Genomic DNA, 17,060 nt, shown 5'->3' with positions numbered 1-17,060 from the left:
AATCCAGCGCTGACACGGAATAGCTGCTTGCAAGAGTAAATAGGGGAGTTTCGGCTAATTCCTAAATCTTGGCATTAGAGAAGGAAGCAGCTGGGGAGATGCAAGCATATTTATCAAAATAGGTAATTGTAGAGGCATAAATGCACACAGTATTTTGGCAGCACAATCCAGCATTACACTACCTCCTGAAGACTCACTTTTTATCAGCCATTGTATAGCAGTTCATTGTCCAATTGACATCATATACTCTAATACATCAGCTGACAACACATGTGTTTTACTGGCATAACTCAATAATTGTTTTAACTTGGTGTCAAATACGCTGGTGTACACAAGTGCATAAATCACAATTAAATTCAGGGAGAAGTGATAAAAAACATAAAAATGGCGGGAAAGAAATCCACTTGACTCACCTCACGGGATGTGGTCGCATTCTGAGTTTGGAGCCAGTGTGATTTATTGCCGATGATATACTGGAGAATTTTCCTAAACTTGCTATTTATCAAATGCTTGCAACATTCTTGCTGTACAATGCATGCCCAAGACAGCAATTACAATGTGTTGAATGGTGAGATGCATGGAGGGAGAGAGTGTGCTTGTGAGAGTGTTTCAGAGAAGGATAGTTTATGTCGCACAGTATCCAAAAAATCTCTTTGGGGGCCTTTTATTTAAAACTCACACAAGCCAGAACTCTCTGAAGGTCTTAACATTGTCTGTGGGCTCTGGATAACTAGAGGAAATCAGGTTTAGGACAAGACATAAATGCTAGACCCTATAGTTGTTTTATAGTTTTATAGTATTTTATGTAATAATTCCACTCATACCTCTACTTTTCACAATTGACAGATCTCCCCCCTTCCTCCTCCACGTACATCTGTACTTATAAAAGTGAACGCCATGAAACACCTGCACTTGGAGACAATGAAAGTTGTAAATACCAGAAAACAAGTTCTGATGGCAGCAGCTGTTTTTTCCCTTAAGGTGATAATGTACCAGGATAAGCTCATTAGTCCCCTGCCAGCCCATTAAGACTCTAGCCAGGTAATGACGTGTCTACTTGACTCGAAATGGAAACATTTGTTTGCCGTGTGTGTGTGTGTGTGTGTGTGTGTGTGTGTGTGTGTGTGTGTGTGTGTGTGTGTGTGTGTGTGTAGTTGTTAAATGGCTTTGTGTGCATGAGAGAGAACGAGTTGCAGCGAAACCAAAACATAATAAAATCACTGATATAGCTGCTGAAGCATTTAGAGAGGATATGTTGAATATGGCAGCTGTTGTATAAGCCCTTTTGTAAATCTGTGTCAAACCGACGTCTAGGCAGAAAGTGACGCAGGCTGCTTGTCAGTCCTGCCACCTGGCAAACAGTGGTCTTCTAGAGGGGAATTCACAACTCAGTATTGTGTAAATAATGACCCAAGCACTCTCCAGCTTCCCTTCCGACACCTTTACACAGAGCATGCTGCTGTGTGGTCTGTCTTGTCTGTCCATGCATGATGGAGAATTGTCTGTGCAGCTGCCTGGCAACTACTGTCAGGGCATTTCGAGGTTTGTGTTGCACAGTGCACATTCTTAAAATTATAATTTAGATATAGTATATTAATTAAATAATATTAAATATTTTATATATATATATATATATATATATACGGGTGTGCAAATAATTTGAATTGCGATTCAAGCTCTACTGATTCAAAATTGATTAATAGAGTATTTTTTAAACATTTTATGTACATCTTATCTTATATGTCTACTGCAATCACATTATAGATAGATAGATAGATAGATAGATAGATAGATAGATTTTTTTATTGATCCCCAAGGGGAAATTCAAGGTCCCAGTAGCTTACAGACATCACACACAACATACACATACATCATAACAGGATGTTAAAATAACAAATAACAAACAAATCCACACATATGATACATACATACATACATACATACATACATACATACATACATACATACATACATACATACATACATACAAGGGAAAAGTAACTACATTTACATGCTGTGAATTGTATTTAATCGATATTGAATCAAATTGTGTGGCTTAAAATCAGATTTGAATTGCATCGTGACCTTTTCATCATCCACCCCTAATATGTAGTTTATTATATTTCTTCATAACATTTTTTCATGGTTATGGAACTTACTGGAATTTAATAGTTCGGAGAAAAAACATTTTTCATATCAAGTCATATAATTTCATGTTTGTTAAGCTGATTTTACAAAAACATTGGAATCACAGGGCCGTAGACCAAATATAACTTAAACTACATCAGCAGTTATACATCCAGTGACCTTTGTAGCGGTTAATCTCTCAGTATGTCCAACTCCACCACCTACCAGACTCAGGACACGTGACCTAAAGCCACAACAACAAGGGTTGTTTCTCTGACGCTGCTGGTTATAGTAGTCATCTTTAGGCTGCTCTTTTCTCCGGGCTAGAATGAATAATGCTATGAGCTGCATCTCCACAGTAAACTGAGCAAAAGATAACAGATGGTACTCTCAAGGAATTTCCTGTTGTCAGTGAAGCTGTGGGGATCCTGAAACTGTATGGGCAGGAGAACAATGCCTGTCCTTAGGTTTTTGCTGAACTTTTCATCTGGTTATCTGATGTATGAAACTGAGTCTCTGTGATTAATGTGGGCAGTGCTAAACATTAAGTATAGAAATTAGGGTTGTGCAGTATATCGATATTCTATCAACATCTATATATGAGGCTAGATATTGTTTAAAATTTTGGATATCGTGATATGACATGTCTTTTCCTGGTTTAAAGGCTGCATTACAGTGAAGGTTTTGTAGTTTTCTGAACTTACACTTACTAGCTGTTTTATTATATGCCTTTACCCACTTAGTCGTTGTATCAACATTATTGTTGATTCATTATCTAAACCCTCATTGGGGTTTATTTTATTTTGTGAAAGCAACAATAGTAAACCTTACAACATCGCCGCAATATCAACATCAATGTATTTGGTTAAAAATATTGTGATACTTGATTTATTTATTTTTATATCGCCCAGCTCTAATAGAAATGACAGTTTTCCAGATGAACTTGCCTCATTATGAAGATCATGTTGAAAACAGCAAGTTCTTATTCTTTGTGTATTTTATTACATTTATTTAAGCACCTTGCAGTTTGACTCTATATCTTCTCTCACGGTATTAAGTGAGTTTTGAATGACGTGCTTATCCTTGCAACTTGTGTGTTTGCTGCTGGGACTGGCAACTATCTAAAACGGGATTCTGAGGACGCTCTTACGATCATGCCTAACATATTAAATTATGCCATGATGAGAAGGACATACAGGAAACTCTTTGGGGAAATCCCTATGATCCCACATGCAAGAAACAGCCAGAATTAAGACTAATCTGATTACAAATCTGAAAGTGAACGCTGCACACTTGTTGACGAGAAATACCATGCGCATTCTAGACATACACATGCGTTACAGACTGTTATTCATTTAAAGTAACTTTTCCATTTCCTTGGGTTCTCATTAACCCCCACATATATACTCATCATCAGCTGCAGTATTTCTTATTAGTCTTGGTAAGCTCAGTCTCTTTGTTTCAGTGTGATAATCACACACCAGTCAGAACCTCACACCCCTAGCTATGTCACGGCTTTCCAGAGCGTCACCAAGGTCATATCCATGGTTATAGATATCACAGGTCCAACAAGCAAACAAAGGCTTTTGACACGCTGCCATTAATTATTCTCTGTGTTGCTAAGACTTGCTCCCACACAGCACAAAGCTTTTCTGTTGGATTTCACGCATGAGAAAAAACATTTAATACATAAGTGACAAGGTTCTTCCTGTATAAAGCTTATAAATAACCAACCTAAAGTGTTGATTTGGTGGTTTGATGGTTAAAATACATCTAGATGTCATAACTGTTGTCTTGGCTGTGTTTAAATGGCTATAATGTTGTTGTTTTTTACAGTATGTTTTATCAGGATGGGTCTGGAATAAGATCTCTGTCTAATAATAATAATAATAATAATAATAATAATAATAATAATAATAAATTAAATTTGTATAGCACTTTTCAAGAACCCAAAGTGGCTTTCTAGGTCTAGGTAGAAAAAACAAGGCTAAACAAAACAACACAAAACAAGATTCAGGCACAGATGAAAAGGAAGGGGGGCGTGGGGTTACAGATAGGCAGAGGTGAAGAGATGGGTCGTGAGGTGGGACTGGAAGATGGTGAGGGATTCAGAGTTGCGGATCTCTTGGGGGGGGGAGTTCCAGAGCCTGACTGCTGCCCTGGACAAGGCTCTGTCCCCAAAACTGCGGAGGTTGGACTTGGAGATGGAGAAATGACCGGCTGAGGTGGATCTGAGGGATCGTGAGGATTGGTAGGAGGAGAGGAGATCAGTGAGGTATGAGGGGCCAGATGGTGGAGGGCTTTGTAGGTGAGGAACGGGATTTTGTAGGTGATCCGGTGGGAGATAGTTTCTAGGACTGTGGTGCCAGGATCTGGTGTGGGTGATGAGTCGGGAAGCTGCGTTCTGGACCAGTTGGAGTCGCTTGATGTTGGGAGAGCTGATGCTGTAGAGTCTTTTGGCAGTGGGGGGTGTGAGAGAGGGTCTAATTTTGACAACGTTGCGGTGAGTGTGGAGAGGAAGTTGTGTTGCATCCAGGTTTTAATAGCTGACAGACAGGAGTTGATGTGGGAGAGAGGAGGGTTGTGGGGGGATATCTGGGTGTCATCCGCATAACAGTAATTATATAGTGTAGGGCAGAACCAGAAAAGGTGTGCTTGTGATCCTTTGGCAGAAAGGCAGTTGTCATTAAATAGCTATAATTTGATGCGAGTCAAATATACTTGTTTAAAAGTTCTCAAAACAAAGGTATTGTAATCTTAAAGATAAAAAACTTGAACTTTTCAGTCAAATTATGACCCTGCAAACCTGCTCTCTGACCACCACTATGCAATATGGATGGAGGATGCTGTATGAGTGTGTGTCCACATCCAGGAGAGATAGGCAGGATGAAATTATCTTGAATTAAATTAATGCTGCCTTAATCTACAACTACAACAGTTTCTTCTAATCTAATATCAAAGTACAGATATGTCCATGCAGACCAGAAGCTGGGAATATTAGATTAGCCATGCTGCATTGAATATATGCTGAATACCACAGTTAGAAAGAAAGAAACCTCAAGATGGTAGATTTTTCAGGAACAAAGAAATCAGATATCAGATACAAACAACGACGACATGACAGAATACTTTGCCCTGAAGTGGAAGTGTCACAGCAGCTTTATTACTTACAGTACACTTACACAAACATTCACACACATTTTGTTTTTGTTGTCTGTTTCACGCTCAAATGCAGAGAAAAACCTACAGTGCCCACAGTGAAACCACACTCCAGCCCATACTCATCAGACCTCAGCGTACCACAGGATGACACTGTGTGACATGAGTCTGTCATTTTGCCAACCGCTCTATCTGTTAGCAATTAACCATGTCACTGTCTGTGGAGCCGTCCCCTATGGAAACAGTGGGAATGTTTAGATTGCCCAACAACCATTAAAGCGCCTTTCTGCTCTATCACTATCAAAACCCTCATGGTCACAACTTACATGACCTTATTGCTATCGGGTACGTTAAGTGATTGATTTTTCAGTTAGCAGCCAGATTAATTATAATTAATAATTAAATAAAATTAAATAATTACATAAAATTAAATAAAAAACTGTCATTTAGTCAAAGTAACAAAAGCTTTACATTTTTGTTACTGTTTTCAAAAAATAAATAAAATAGGTTTATTGGGTGTAAATTAAATTGAATTCATACCATATGGTCCAAAGTTATTCCTAGCAAAATGTTATCATTTTATTGACTTTATCGTCTTTTTTTATTCCCTTCCATAGTGGCATAGAAACCACTTTTGTATCATTTACAACAATTTTGGATCCATTCTCTGTCTTGGTAGACTCCTTTTTGTCTGCAGTCACATACACACCCCGTTTGATGTCAGATGACCGTTATTTCTCATTTTTTAGTTTTATTCTTATTTTGGTGAACAACATGAAGCTAGTAGAGATGGATCACTTGGATGCAGTTACTACTGGTGCTTTCATGTGAGTGAGAAGACAAAAATAAAATGTTAGGATTAAAAACAAAAAAAGGTTGGAAGGTTTTCAAAGTGACTTGCTCATCCGGTAGACTAAAAACACAAATTAGAAAATGACATTCTGTAAAGCTTTGTAAGATTAAGCCATTACAATACATCAGCAGTGTAACTACAGCAGAAGATTACGTCTAAACCACGTTTTTACCAACTTTTTTTCCCTCCTTACATTTCCTTGCAGACTCAGACACCGGGTAATTGTGTGTGTGTGTGTGTGTGTGTGTGTGTGTGTGTGTGTGTGTGTGTGTGTGTGTGTGTGTGTGTGTGTGTGTGTGTGTGTGTGTGTGTGTGTGTGTGTGTGTGTGTGTGTGTGTGTGTGTGTGTGTGTGTGTGTGTGCTATTCATGGCCTGACCCCAAGGTGACATAACTCATTCCGTGTGTTTGGGGGGGTGCATTGACTTTGGTCCACTATGACACAGCCCCAACATACACACACACACAAATGCATATGGTATGGGTGAACTACAACCTCCACTTAGTGACTGTTAACAAATGCAGAGACAGAAGAAATAGTTAAACTTCCCACCCTTCAAAAAAACTTTATTCCGGATGTTGCCTCTTTAAAAGACTCAATATCTAACTTACATTAGATTATAAATGCTTAGGCGTGTAATTTATGTCAGCTTTTCACCAAACCAGTACATGAATAAAGTGAGTTTACATCCATTATTCTCCCACACACACACACACACACACACACACACACAATGCCCCTGACCTCTCAGTTTACCGGAACTGAGCCAGAGACATTGGGGTCAGAGGCTGTAAATTAGGAATTCCACATCTGAACCACACGACTCAGCTATTAGTGCTCCATGGAGCGTGAACTTAAGCCTTTGCTCTTAAAACGCTCTTCCCAGTAAGTGATGCTGCGTCTCTAGCACAAGCATATGTATCTGGGTTCTGTGCATTATTCTAGACAATCATATCTTCATTTAATTTGGAATAGATTACTAATATCTGTTAGAGAAGTAAGTGCTGTTTCAACACAAGGTTTCACCGGTCCAAAAAATAATACATCTTAATGTGCAGCTGTCAAGTTAATAGGCTTTACTTTTAAGATGTTGTTGGGTCAGGCAGTGGGCGATCAAAGAGAGGTATCCATTTAAAAACTTGGATGACTGGACAAAGATTAATCTTTGACACGTGGCATGCAAAGGCTTTCATTAACAGGAAACTCATCCTTAATATTGTGTTTCTTGTGTATTTATGGATATAGGTAATTGTTTTAGCCTTTTAGCTCTCAGGCATGTTACAAAGTGCTTGAATCTGAACACCTAACTTGGTCAGATTTATGATAAACGCTGGTCATTTTCATTTTTTTCTCATTCATTTATTTACTTCTTATTTTTGTGACCTCTTTGGTGTGTATGTGTTACGTTTGTTATAGATGAATCAATAAATGAATAATAATAATAATAATAATAATCTGTTCATTATGCAAAAATGAATCTGCAACTGTAACAACCAAATGAACGGTAAAGGTTAAAGTCAAAACATTTTACGTTTTTTGTTGGTCTTTTGGTCAGAAAAAACAAAAACTCAGAAGACGTCAGTTTGGGCTCTGGGAATTTTTGCTAGACATTTTTCCACGTTATAGACAAAATGATTAATTAAATACTTTTACTTTTAAGCCAATTAATCAATCATAATGAAAATAATTGGTGCAGCTCTAGTTGGTGCTTCTCCTGTTTTTGTACTGTTTCAGCCAGTTGCTGTTTTCCAGCGGCCAACAACTGTTGCTGCTGCTAGATTTCTAAATCTCACCCAAGGCTATGTGTTCAGAACAATAAATAAAATATTGAATCACTATTGTGCTTTTTCAGTTTTTAACAGAGACTAGCAAATCCATCTTTTAGTTACTGTAAGCAATATGAAAAATCACAGATTATTGCTGAAAATTCCTTCAAAACAGTGTGACTATAGCAATTGCATCCAGCTGCCCCTTCCTACATTTAATGATCGGAAAATTACAGTCAAACTAATACTCATACATGTCATAGCCTGACAGGACATGGAGCACACGAAAGGCCGGAGACATGATGACAGTTGTTCACATTTCATTACATTTTTCTTTTCATTGCTAGTATTTTTCCTCTGCAGCTTGCTGCCATATGATAGGAACTGTTTGCTGTGGATGTCTTGGTTTGATGATGGAGGATTTGATTTGTAGTTTCTTCCTATTTATGTCAGCCAAAACCATACGACCAGTGCGTGCGCATGCCCGTGTGCGTGTGTGTGTGTGTTAATGGAAAATTGTTATCATATGTTACTAAGTATGTGAAGGTGAAACATAACCATTGGGAGTCCCACCTCCCTGTTCCTCTGCCTCCCTGTGGGGCTCAAATGTCCACAGGCCGGTGTGTTTCTGGAAGAAGGGATCACACAGAGGAACCTGCTCAATGTCCAGCAGCTCAAAGATAATCTTTAAAGTGAAAGCGAGGTGGACATGTGTTTTACAAGATCAAAACGGTTCAAGTGACAAATCAGAAAAAGCTACAAAAACATATTGAGCAGATGTTTGCAAATGAATCTAAAATTACACAGAGACCGTTCTTTAGGTTTAAGGTTCAAATGCAAACTCTGTTCAAAGTAGCATACTTCTGCAATTGAAATGATCCACCGTGGCTTTAGTCTGATGTAATTACTGAGTGATCATAAGTTTGCACATTGTTAGCTTTTTACTAAATTTCAAAAGGCCAGGCGTGTAAAAATGTTCCAGTTCTTCCCAAATATTTCACCACCTCCAAAACTCTGAGTGGCTTCCCAGTGTCGTTGTTGCTGGCTTTTGAAAATGTAAACCTAGAGTGCTGCCCAAGGCAATATTACATAAATCAAAGGAAAACTGCTTTTGTTGAATTTGGCCTCCGTTTTGACACTCCCAGGCTAATACTCTTTCTTTCTTTCTTTCTTTCTTTCTTTCTTTCTTTCTTTCTTTCTTTCTTTTTTGCTCAGTGACAGTTTGACACCACTTAAATAACAGCTCCTTCTCCTTATTAATTGTGTGTGTGTGTGTGTGTGTGTGTGTGTGTGTGTGTGTGTGTGTGTGTGTGTGTGTGTGTGTGTGTGTGTGTGTGTGTGTGTGTGTGTGTGTGTGTGTGTGTGTGTGTGTGTGTGTGTGTGTGTGTGCTCTACAGGTAACACCAGGCAGCAAGGCGGCCCAAGGGGACCTGTGTCCAGGTGACACCATCTTGGCTATAAATGGCGACAGCACAGAGCTCATGACACACATGGAGGCTCAGAACAGGATCAAAACCTGCACTCAGCAGCTCACACTCAACATCAGCAGGTATTGGAACACAAGACCTGTCTTTACTGGAAAAACTCATAGCATTGGTCTTGTGATCAAACACCGGCCTACAGTGAGTTTTAGATCTTGGCAGATCAGAAAAAAATTACGCAGACAATTTTTGTAATGATCATATGGAAAGTTTTGGAACTGAGGTGGGACTCACGCACAGACACAAAAAGTCCAAATTCTCTTAACAAATGTGTATTTGAGATATACTAGCAGCTACCGTGCATGATTTATTTCCTTCACTAATGAAGTTTACTGTATGTTCACTATAATTGGTTTCAGACTTACAATTTATGAGCGCTTGTTGCTTCAGAATATGTGATAAACTCTCTGTTCAGTCCATTTTGATGACTGATGGGAATAATGACCTTCAGAATAATTGATTATTAGGAAACATTACAAACATTAGTCACTTGCTAATCAGCAGAGGCTGCTTATGTTCTTTTAGGCTTATTAAGTGAATTGAGTTGAAAGAATTGACAGACTTTTTATGACTAAGGTCATTTACTGCCTCTTATCCAGGAACACATTGTTCTTATTTCTGGTGGGTCTGTTCAGCTTGGCACAGTCGAGTCATATGGACAGATGACAGGTTTACGACAGTGTAAATGATTGACTCCCTGCTCCTACAGAGCGCTATCAAAGTCAATGAGGCTTGTACATACAGTGAGTCAGACAGTGACCTTTTGAAATGGACTTCACAGGTTGATATGGTGCATTTTATCAGTTCACGAGGTGAAAAATCATTTGTTTCCTCACATACTCTGTGTATGTGAGGATAGATGAGTTGGCCTTAAACGGAGGACAGAAGCAACATGTTTCTGTCATTGTAGCCATGCAGAAATCATCAGTGAGAGTAAGAGTGAGAGTGAGAGAGAGATGAAATGTCAGTTGCTTCCCACATTTCTATTAGATGGTTATTTAGGGTTGCCAGAGTACTGGAAAGTGCACAGCGAATCTGGCAACCTTTGAATCCTGTCCTCTAAGTTGAAGAACACTGTGTGGTTTCAGCCTCAGTTACGAGTGACAACTGCCAACTGAGGCTTCAGCTTTCTCCTTTTAGGGCAGCATGCAACACAGTCTCTCTTCTGTAATGGTTTGGAGCATGAAGTTGACTTGCAGATGCAGTGGAAATAAGAATCACTCTCTTGAGTAATCAGAGCCGTCAGATAAGCAAAGGTTCACACATGCAAGAACTCTAAATTCAGACAGAGCAGCACTTTTATTTCTTTCTCTCTTTGCGCTGTTTGTCTTTTATAGTATGCACTCTTGCATGCAACGGCCCTCCATTTCCCCACAGCCTGGAGTAAAAGCCATCCATCCATATAACAAGCTGAGCAGCCGAGCGTTAAGTGGTTTGTCCACATAAGGATAGCAAATTTATTTAAAGGAATACGCCATCGTTTGTTGAAATAGGGCTTAGCTAGGTCTCCCCTAGCTGTAGATAGGTAGGCCAACCCATTTTTTGTCTCAGTGCTTGCATTGTTTTAGTTTGGTGCTACACTGGCAGCGCCACCGCTAGTTAGCTTAGCGTAGTGAATGGAATCCTATGTTGCCAGTTAGCAATACAGATTTCCTATGCAGATATTGATTTGGGACTAGATTGGGTGGAAGCACAGTCAAAGCACTGCTACATGGCGCAAAGATATCACACGGCAACTCTGTGTGAGTACAGGTCTAATATGGGGTGATCTATCCCGTAAAATAACCACACGTCATGTTTACCATAATCACTTACTCTGTAAACAGCTGTTTATTGGGTCCATTCTGCATTTTTCCCAGTTGACTTTGTCACAATGAAAAAAAAGTTGAGTGATCGCAACCTCCTCCTCCTCTCGTTCTATATCCAAAGCACGCAGCTCCTTTTCTGAAATCCCTATTTCAACAAACAGTGGTGTGTTCCTTTAAGGATTCATAAAGTAATATTCAACACAAAGACCGGGGCAGCTCCTCTGCAGCTGGAAGGATCACAAATAACAACTCTTTCACACTTAAACACTTGCACCCAAATGTACCCAAATTCAGCTTAAATGTCCCTTTTAGTAGTCAAAGTTGTTGAACACCTTAGAGAATGTAAGTTAGTGTGACGAAAATCAGGAGCGCTTTAGACTGATGGATATGTGATTCCATTAGTTGGTGTTTTGCATCACATGAATTTTTCACTTTTATACCGACGGATATTCCGAGGCAGAACAAGGCTAGCTGCTAGTATGTGACCTTTCCACATTATATTGCTTAAATAATTGCAGTTTGAACTGCCCTGCTGCTGCAAGGAGGAGGGTAAGGCATGCACCTTTGGCTGCAGAGCAGAAATGAACTGCTGGTAAAGGACGGGGAAGACAGAGCAACAGATCATTTAAAGATAGTTATGAAGATTTAGGATTTATTTGGTCAAAAAGACAAGACAGCAGACAAATAAAAGTGTTATAAAAAGGTGGTGGTTAAAAGAAGTTGGAGAATATGACAAAGATAACAATAGTTGACAGAGAGAAAGACAAAGGCAGAGAGAGGGAAGTTGAAGCCAAGTAGAGGAGCAGTGAATCAGAGAGCCCAAGTGAGAAATGCTCAAGGGTTCTCCTCTGCCTCGAAGGCCGTTTCACAGCCAACATTTTCTGCTGGGTTTATTGCTGGAACTTCAATTACACAGACAACACAAGAGTGAAGCTCAGAGTTGAGTTTCTCTCCCTGAGATGGAGGACATGCGTCACCACAAGTTAATTTTTGAAAATTCCCGCTGGACATTATGAAAAAACACACACACTCTTGCATGTCACATAAATGAAAAATGGAAATCAAGGCTGGGTATGGGTAAAGTCTCCTGCCCATTTGCCCTATAGGCAGGTGATTAAAAGCCTTACATTTGGTGTCCTTATTTCAGGAAAAATGGTGCACAGGAAATTCTGTTAATAAACAACAACGGTCATTATGATTGAGTAGACAAACAAAATAAAGCCATGGACATAAACTCAAGGTCACATTTTTGGCTGCTACTGTTCAATCCCCCTAATAAAACACAAATAGTGAAATGCATAAATAAAAAAGACACAATACAAAGCAACTGTTGGACAGACTTCAACATTTTCAAAAGCTGGAAAAACTTCTCTCAGAAATCAAATGGTAGTCTGTTCTGTGGTTGGTGAATAGGGTCCATACCCTATGTTATTAAATTATCCAGACAATGGGGAGATCATGTTTTATACATAAAAGATGAATGATCTTGTTTTTTACTTAAAAGGATTTAAAATATGGGATTTTTAGTTTTTTGGAGACACTCTTCAGTTGTGGGCTACAGGAATAACTCAGGATTATTTAATTGCAACCGTTGATTCTGGAGTCAAAAAATAAATAAATTGGGAGGGACCTGAAGAACTCACGCTGACTCATGAGAAAATAATATTTTAGAGGACACAAGTTCTCAGCCCTCATTAAAAGACTATGCCATAAAATACTCCAAACAGAGTCATAGAAGGAGAAACAGGAGACCTGTAATTTTGTGTTGCTGCTGATGGACAAATATATGAGTCTACACGTCTGCTGTGAACCAAAATTACAGTACACTGGATGCATCTGAGCTTGAGGTCTTGCGTAACACAAGAATGTTTCTTTGTAATGTCTCCGCATTTATTACTTTCATAATCCCCATTTTTCATAAATCCTATTATGGAGCATGTTGAAGAGTGCTCTGCTTCAAGGGGGGGGGGGGGTGCCCCAGGAAGGTTGTGAAAGCAAGGCAAGGCAGCTTTATTTGTATAGCACATTTCAGCAACAGGGCAATTCAAAGTGCTTTACACAAAATCAGTTAAAATTAAAACATTAAGACAGATAAAACCCTAACCCTAATTAAGCCAATCTAGTGCTGCCTTTCGTGTCTACTTAACAACCGTCTGCGCGATTTTCAGATCTTTCGACATTACACATTCACACTTTTTCTTTAAAGTGTTACCTTTCGAGCCTCTCTTTCTCTGTATTACACAAGCTTTATACTTATTCCTTTTCCTCAACAGATTTCATCATAAGAAATTAAACATTTAAGAAATGAACATCATCATTTAAGGAAAGGCAACATCAAAAAGAAAGGTCTTCAGCCTTGATTTAAAAGAACTGAGAGTAGCAGCAGATCGGCAGTTTTCTGGGAGTTTGTTCCAGATATGAGGAAAAAACAGTTCTAAAAAATTAAAACCGATAAAACACATGAATAAACAGTTAAAAATGAAAACAATAAGACACATAAAACACAAGAATAGAAGTTACAGTAAGAAATAAAGAGGCTTCTTGAAAATTTCGGTCGGCAGCTGTAGTTGTTTTTTCCATAAAGAATGCTGTCTTTAAAGGAATATTCACCCTTTACATGCTCATATATTTTTTAGATGGGATTAATCTGTCCTTACCAGAATTCATTTGTGTTGTGATTAACTGCGTTGTCTACTTTTACTGCACAATATAGTAATATATCCAAACGTATTATTCAGTAACCCCAGGAAAATCTTTCTGAGCAACCTGAATCCAGTTTTATGTCACACACTTAATCAATACACATGTTGTAGCTTCATTACATTCTGGGGAATTTATGCAAAGGACAGTACAGGACTCTTACAGATGACGTTATTTTTTCTGTATAATTTTATAAGCTATTGCTCTTTTATTTTGATTCCAAACATAACATTTGTCGTAAATAGTTGAGCTAGTTTTATCTATTCCGGTGGCAGGGTCAGTCATGCTGTCCGCCACAATAGTCCTGACATAGTTATCTCAACAGTTCTTCAATGGAGTATCACTAGATTTTGTACAGACATACATCATTTCCAGACAATGATTCTGATTGCCGTTGGTGAGCCCCTAAACTTTCCCTCTGGTCTAGTGCCACAATGTGGTTTTGAGTTAAATATTATGACAACGATTGAATGGATTGCATTGGAATTTGGCATAGACATTTGAGAATTGAGGTGACTTTGGTTTTCCTCTGAATTTTCAGTTATTGCCAAGATCAGGTCAAGTTTTACTTTGTCCAGTACTTTGGTTTATGACCACAAACCTGCAAATCTAATGAAAATGAGTTTGTGTTGTTGAGATCTGGTGACTTTAATAATAGAAAATGATTCACATCATTTAATACTTATCAAACCATTCAGTGAGCCCTCGTGCCTCGGAAGCATCTTCCTTTCTTGTGTGTTCTACAGTAATCTATTCAGATTCAATAATGTATCCCCCATCTACAGTATATACCATCATAGAAGAAAACTGATTCAGAAATGGAACATGGGGTACAGTAACAATAATGGCATGCTTCTCTGTTCTTGGTGGATTTATGGTTTTATGAAAGATCAGAGAATGAGGGAAGCAATGTAATTGGTGAGAAAGAATGAAAGAACCAAAGAGAAAATGCAGAAAGCAAGAGCAGGACAAGGAAGCTGAAATAAAAGTGGTCTTAGGTCACCACTTGATCACAGCTTTCCATTTTCCATCAGACCTCCTGACTGATGAAGGCCTGTCAGCGCTCAACTGTGAGGTGAAACACCCTTGCTCATTTCTGTTAGTTCCTGGCATCAGTGATCATGTGGCGCTGTCTTCACGCTGAGGAGGAAAAATGAAGGCCACCCCCACCACACACACGCACACCGTCCAAGTTCACTCTAATGTCAGAAGACCTGGACAGACCCACAAGGCCCATATTTGAGTGTGTCATGTCTGCTTTGCTTGGCTTTATATCCTCAGATCTAAACAGAATCTTTGAATACATGAAACAGCTGCAGGGGAAACTTCTCTCTTCCATTTTCTCCTCCTTCTTTTCATTCTCTTCCTTTTAACCACTTCATCGTCCCTGACCTCCATGTACCATTCTGCCTTCTCCCTCTCAAAACCTAATTCCCATTCCACTCATCCACTATTTCTTCTTTTTATATATCCTCTTCATCTCTCTCTTTCACCCTGCCTTCACCTCACTCCAGTTCCCTCCTTGTGCCAGAGCTTATTGAAGAAAGCCATGTGGTCACAGATGCCTGAGAGACAGATGATAATGGTGGTGGATTGAATGTGTGTTTCCACCACTGTTCAGGCTGTTCGGAAAGAGTCCTGCTGGGGTGGCAATTTAAATGTACTGAGAAATGAGTCATGAGGCCTGAGCTGTGTGTTCTCTGACTGTGTGCCGTGGGCTTGTATTCTTGTGAAGTAAGGACACCCTGCTGTTCTAAATTAATTTTACTTACTGTCGAAAAGAAGATTTAAGGTTAGGTCCATGCTGGACTGAAGGTTGTGCTGTGGCCAGTTCACCCAAAATAACCCACAAACATGTTTAAACAAACATACAGTTTCCATTTTGCTCACACTGTTTTTTTTCTTTTCTTCTTCCAATACAATAAAATGCTAGTGAATGGAATTGCATTTGTGCCACTCAAAACAGTAACAAATACTATTTGGAAAACAGCAGCTGTCAGAAACAAGTTCCCTGGTAATTCAGACCTAACTTTAAAGAATTTGCATTTATACCTTCATAAATTATATACATTAACAACCATTGTGATGGGGTCACAGGAGAAGAAGAAGTAAATAGCACATAGAAAGCAAAAATATCTGGCTAACCACTAGCCACAACATTACAAGAAAATGTTTTTGTCATATTGGTTAACTGAACCTTTAAAGACTTGGAATGAATGATGTAAGTAGATGGTCCAAAAATGAGAATATCAAAAGCTTTTGGTTGCTCAAAGCAGCAAGTAGGTCCACATGTTCACCTACTAGCAGTCTGGAGCTTTCAACTGCATCTCACAGGCTTCATCAGTGACTAAAACTGACTGAGTTGAATAAACTTAGTGTGAAACGTTGGTCGAGTGATAACAGCGTGTCGTATGAGATCAAAAGACCTGTGTCAGTTCAAAGATGGTATATTTGACGTTGAATGGGAATGACCTCTTGAGCTTTCTCCTGCCGTCCACCGACTCATCAAAAGCTCTGAAAAGCTAGTAAGTGGACCTTTTGAGTTAGGACTATTGTGTCACACATTAGAAATGTAGACAATGATGTACAGATGAGGATACGAGCAGTTTTTTCTTGTTTGTTTGCTGCTTTCAGTAGTTAGGGGAAAGGCTAGGATCAGAGGTGATGCGTGATGCATGTCTTATGAGTGCATGTCTGAGCCTTGCAGAGTGACAAATACAATTCTAATCATGATCTGTGGAGGTAAATTGAAGCAAACCACAGAGAATTCCGGATGAATCAGAGAAAACTGGCAGAAAAAAGACAGTCAGACCGCTCCACTGGAGGATTTATCCAAGCTGCCTCAATAATGACTCAAGGACCTTTAACTCACAGTTGAAGAATTATGCACAAGACTGTATGGGACCAAAGGAACACAGGAACCCCAGCTGGGATAAAAAAGACTCTCACACACGCCCATCCACTACCAGCACTGCATCACTTCATCCTTTCATTGCATCATTCCTCTCAGACTCTCCCATGGTCTCTTTTTTTGTGGTGGTTATAAACGCAACATCAATGGAATTTGAGAGGCTGCGTAGCAGAAAGATAGGGAGGGGTAGACCACAATCCTCCCTTTTGCTCTCTTGTATTGATCTTATCACCCAGATGCAGAGCTTTACTAGTGA

At 39.2% G+C, this 17,060-nt stretch overlaps 1 protein-coding gene across 8 annotated transcripts in view; it reads left to right on the top strand.

The window, feature by feature from the left end:
• The window catches only part of pdlim4 (PDZ and LIM domain 4), a 46,597-nt gene that overhangs the window by 2,361 nt on the left and 27,176 nt on the right, over positions 1 to 17,060 (top strand). For all 8 annotated transcript variants that reach the window (XM_032533254.1, XM_032533252.1, XM_032533251.1 and 5 more), the window contains exon 2: positions 9,302 to 9,453. In XM_032533254.1, coding sequence (XP_032389145.1) covers positions 9,302 to 9,453 — 152 coding nt within the window. The remainder of the gene's footprint in view (positions 1 to 9,301; positions 9,454 to 17,060) is intronic.

The sequence above is a fragment of the Etheostoma spectabile genome, chromosome 13 (assembly GCF_008692095.1).
Source record: "Etheostoma spectabile isolate EspeVRDwgs_2016 chromosome 13, UIUC_Espe_1.0, whole genome shotgun sequence".
Taxonomy (NCBI): Eukaryota; Metazoa; Chordata; class Actinopteri; order Perciformes; family Percidae; genus Etheostoma; species Etheostoma spectabile.
Note: the sequence above shows the minus strand (reverse complement) of the source record. Positions and strands in the feature narration are given on the sequence as shown.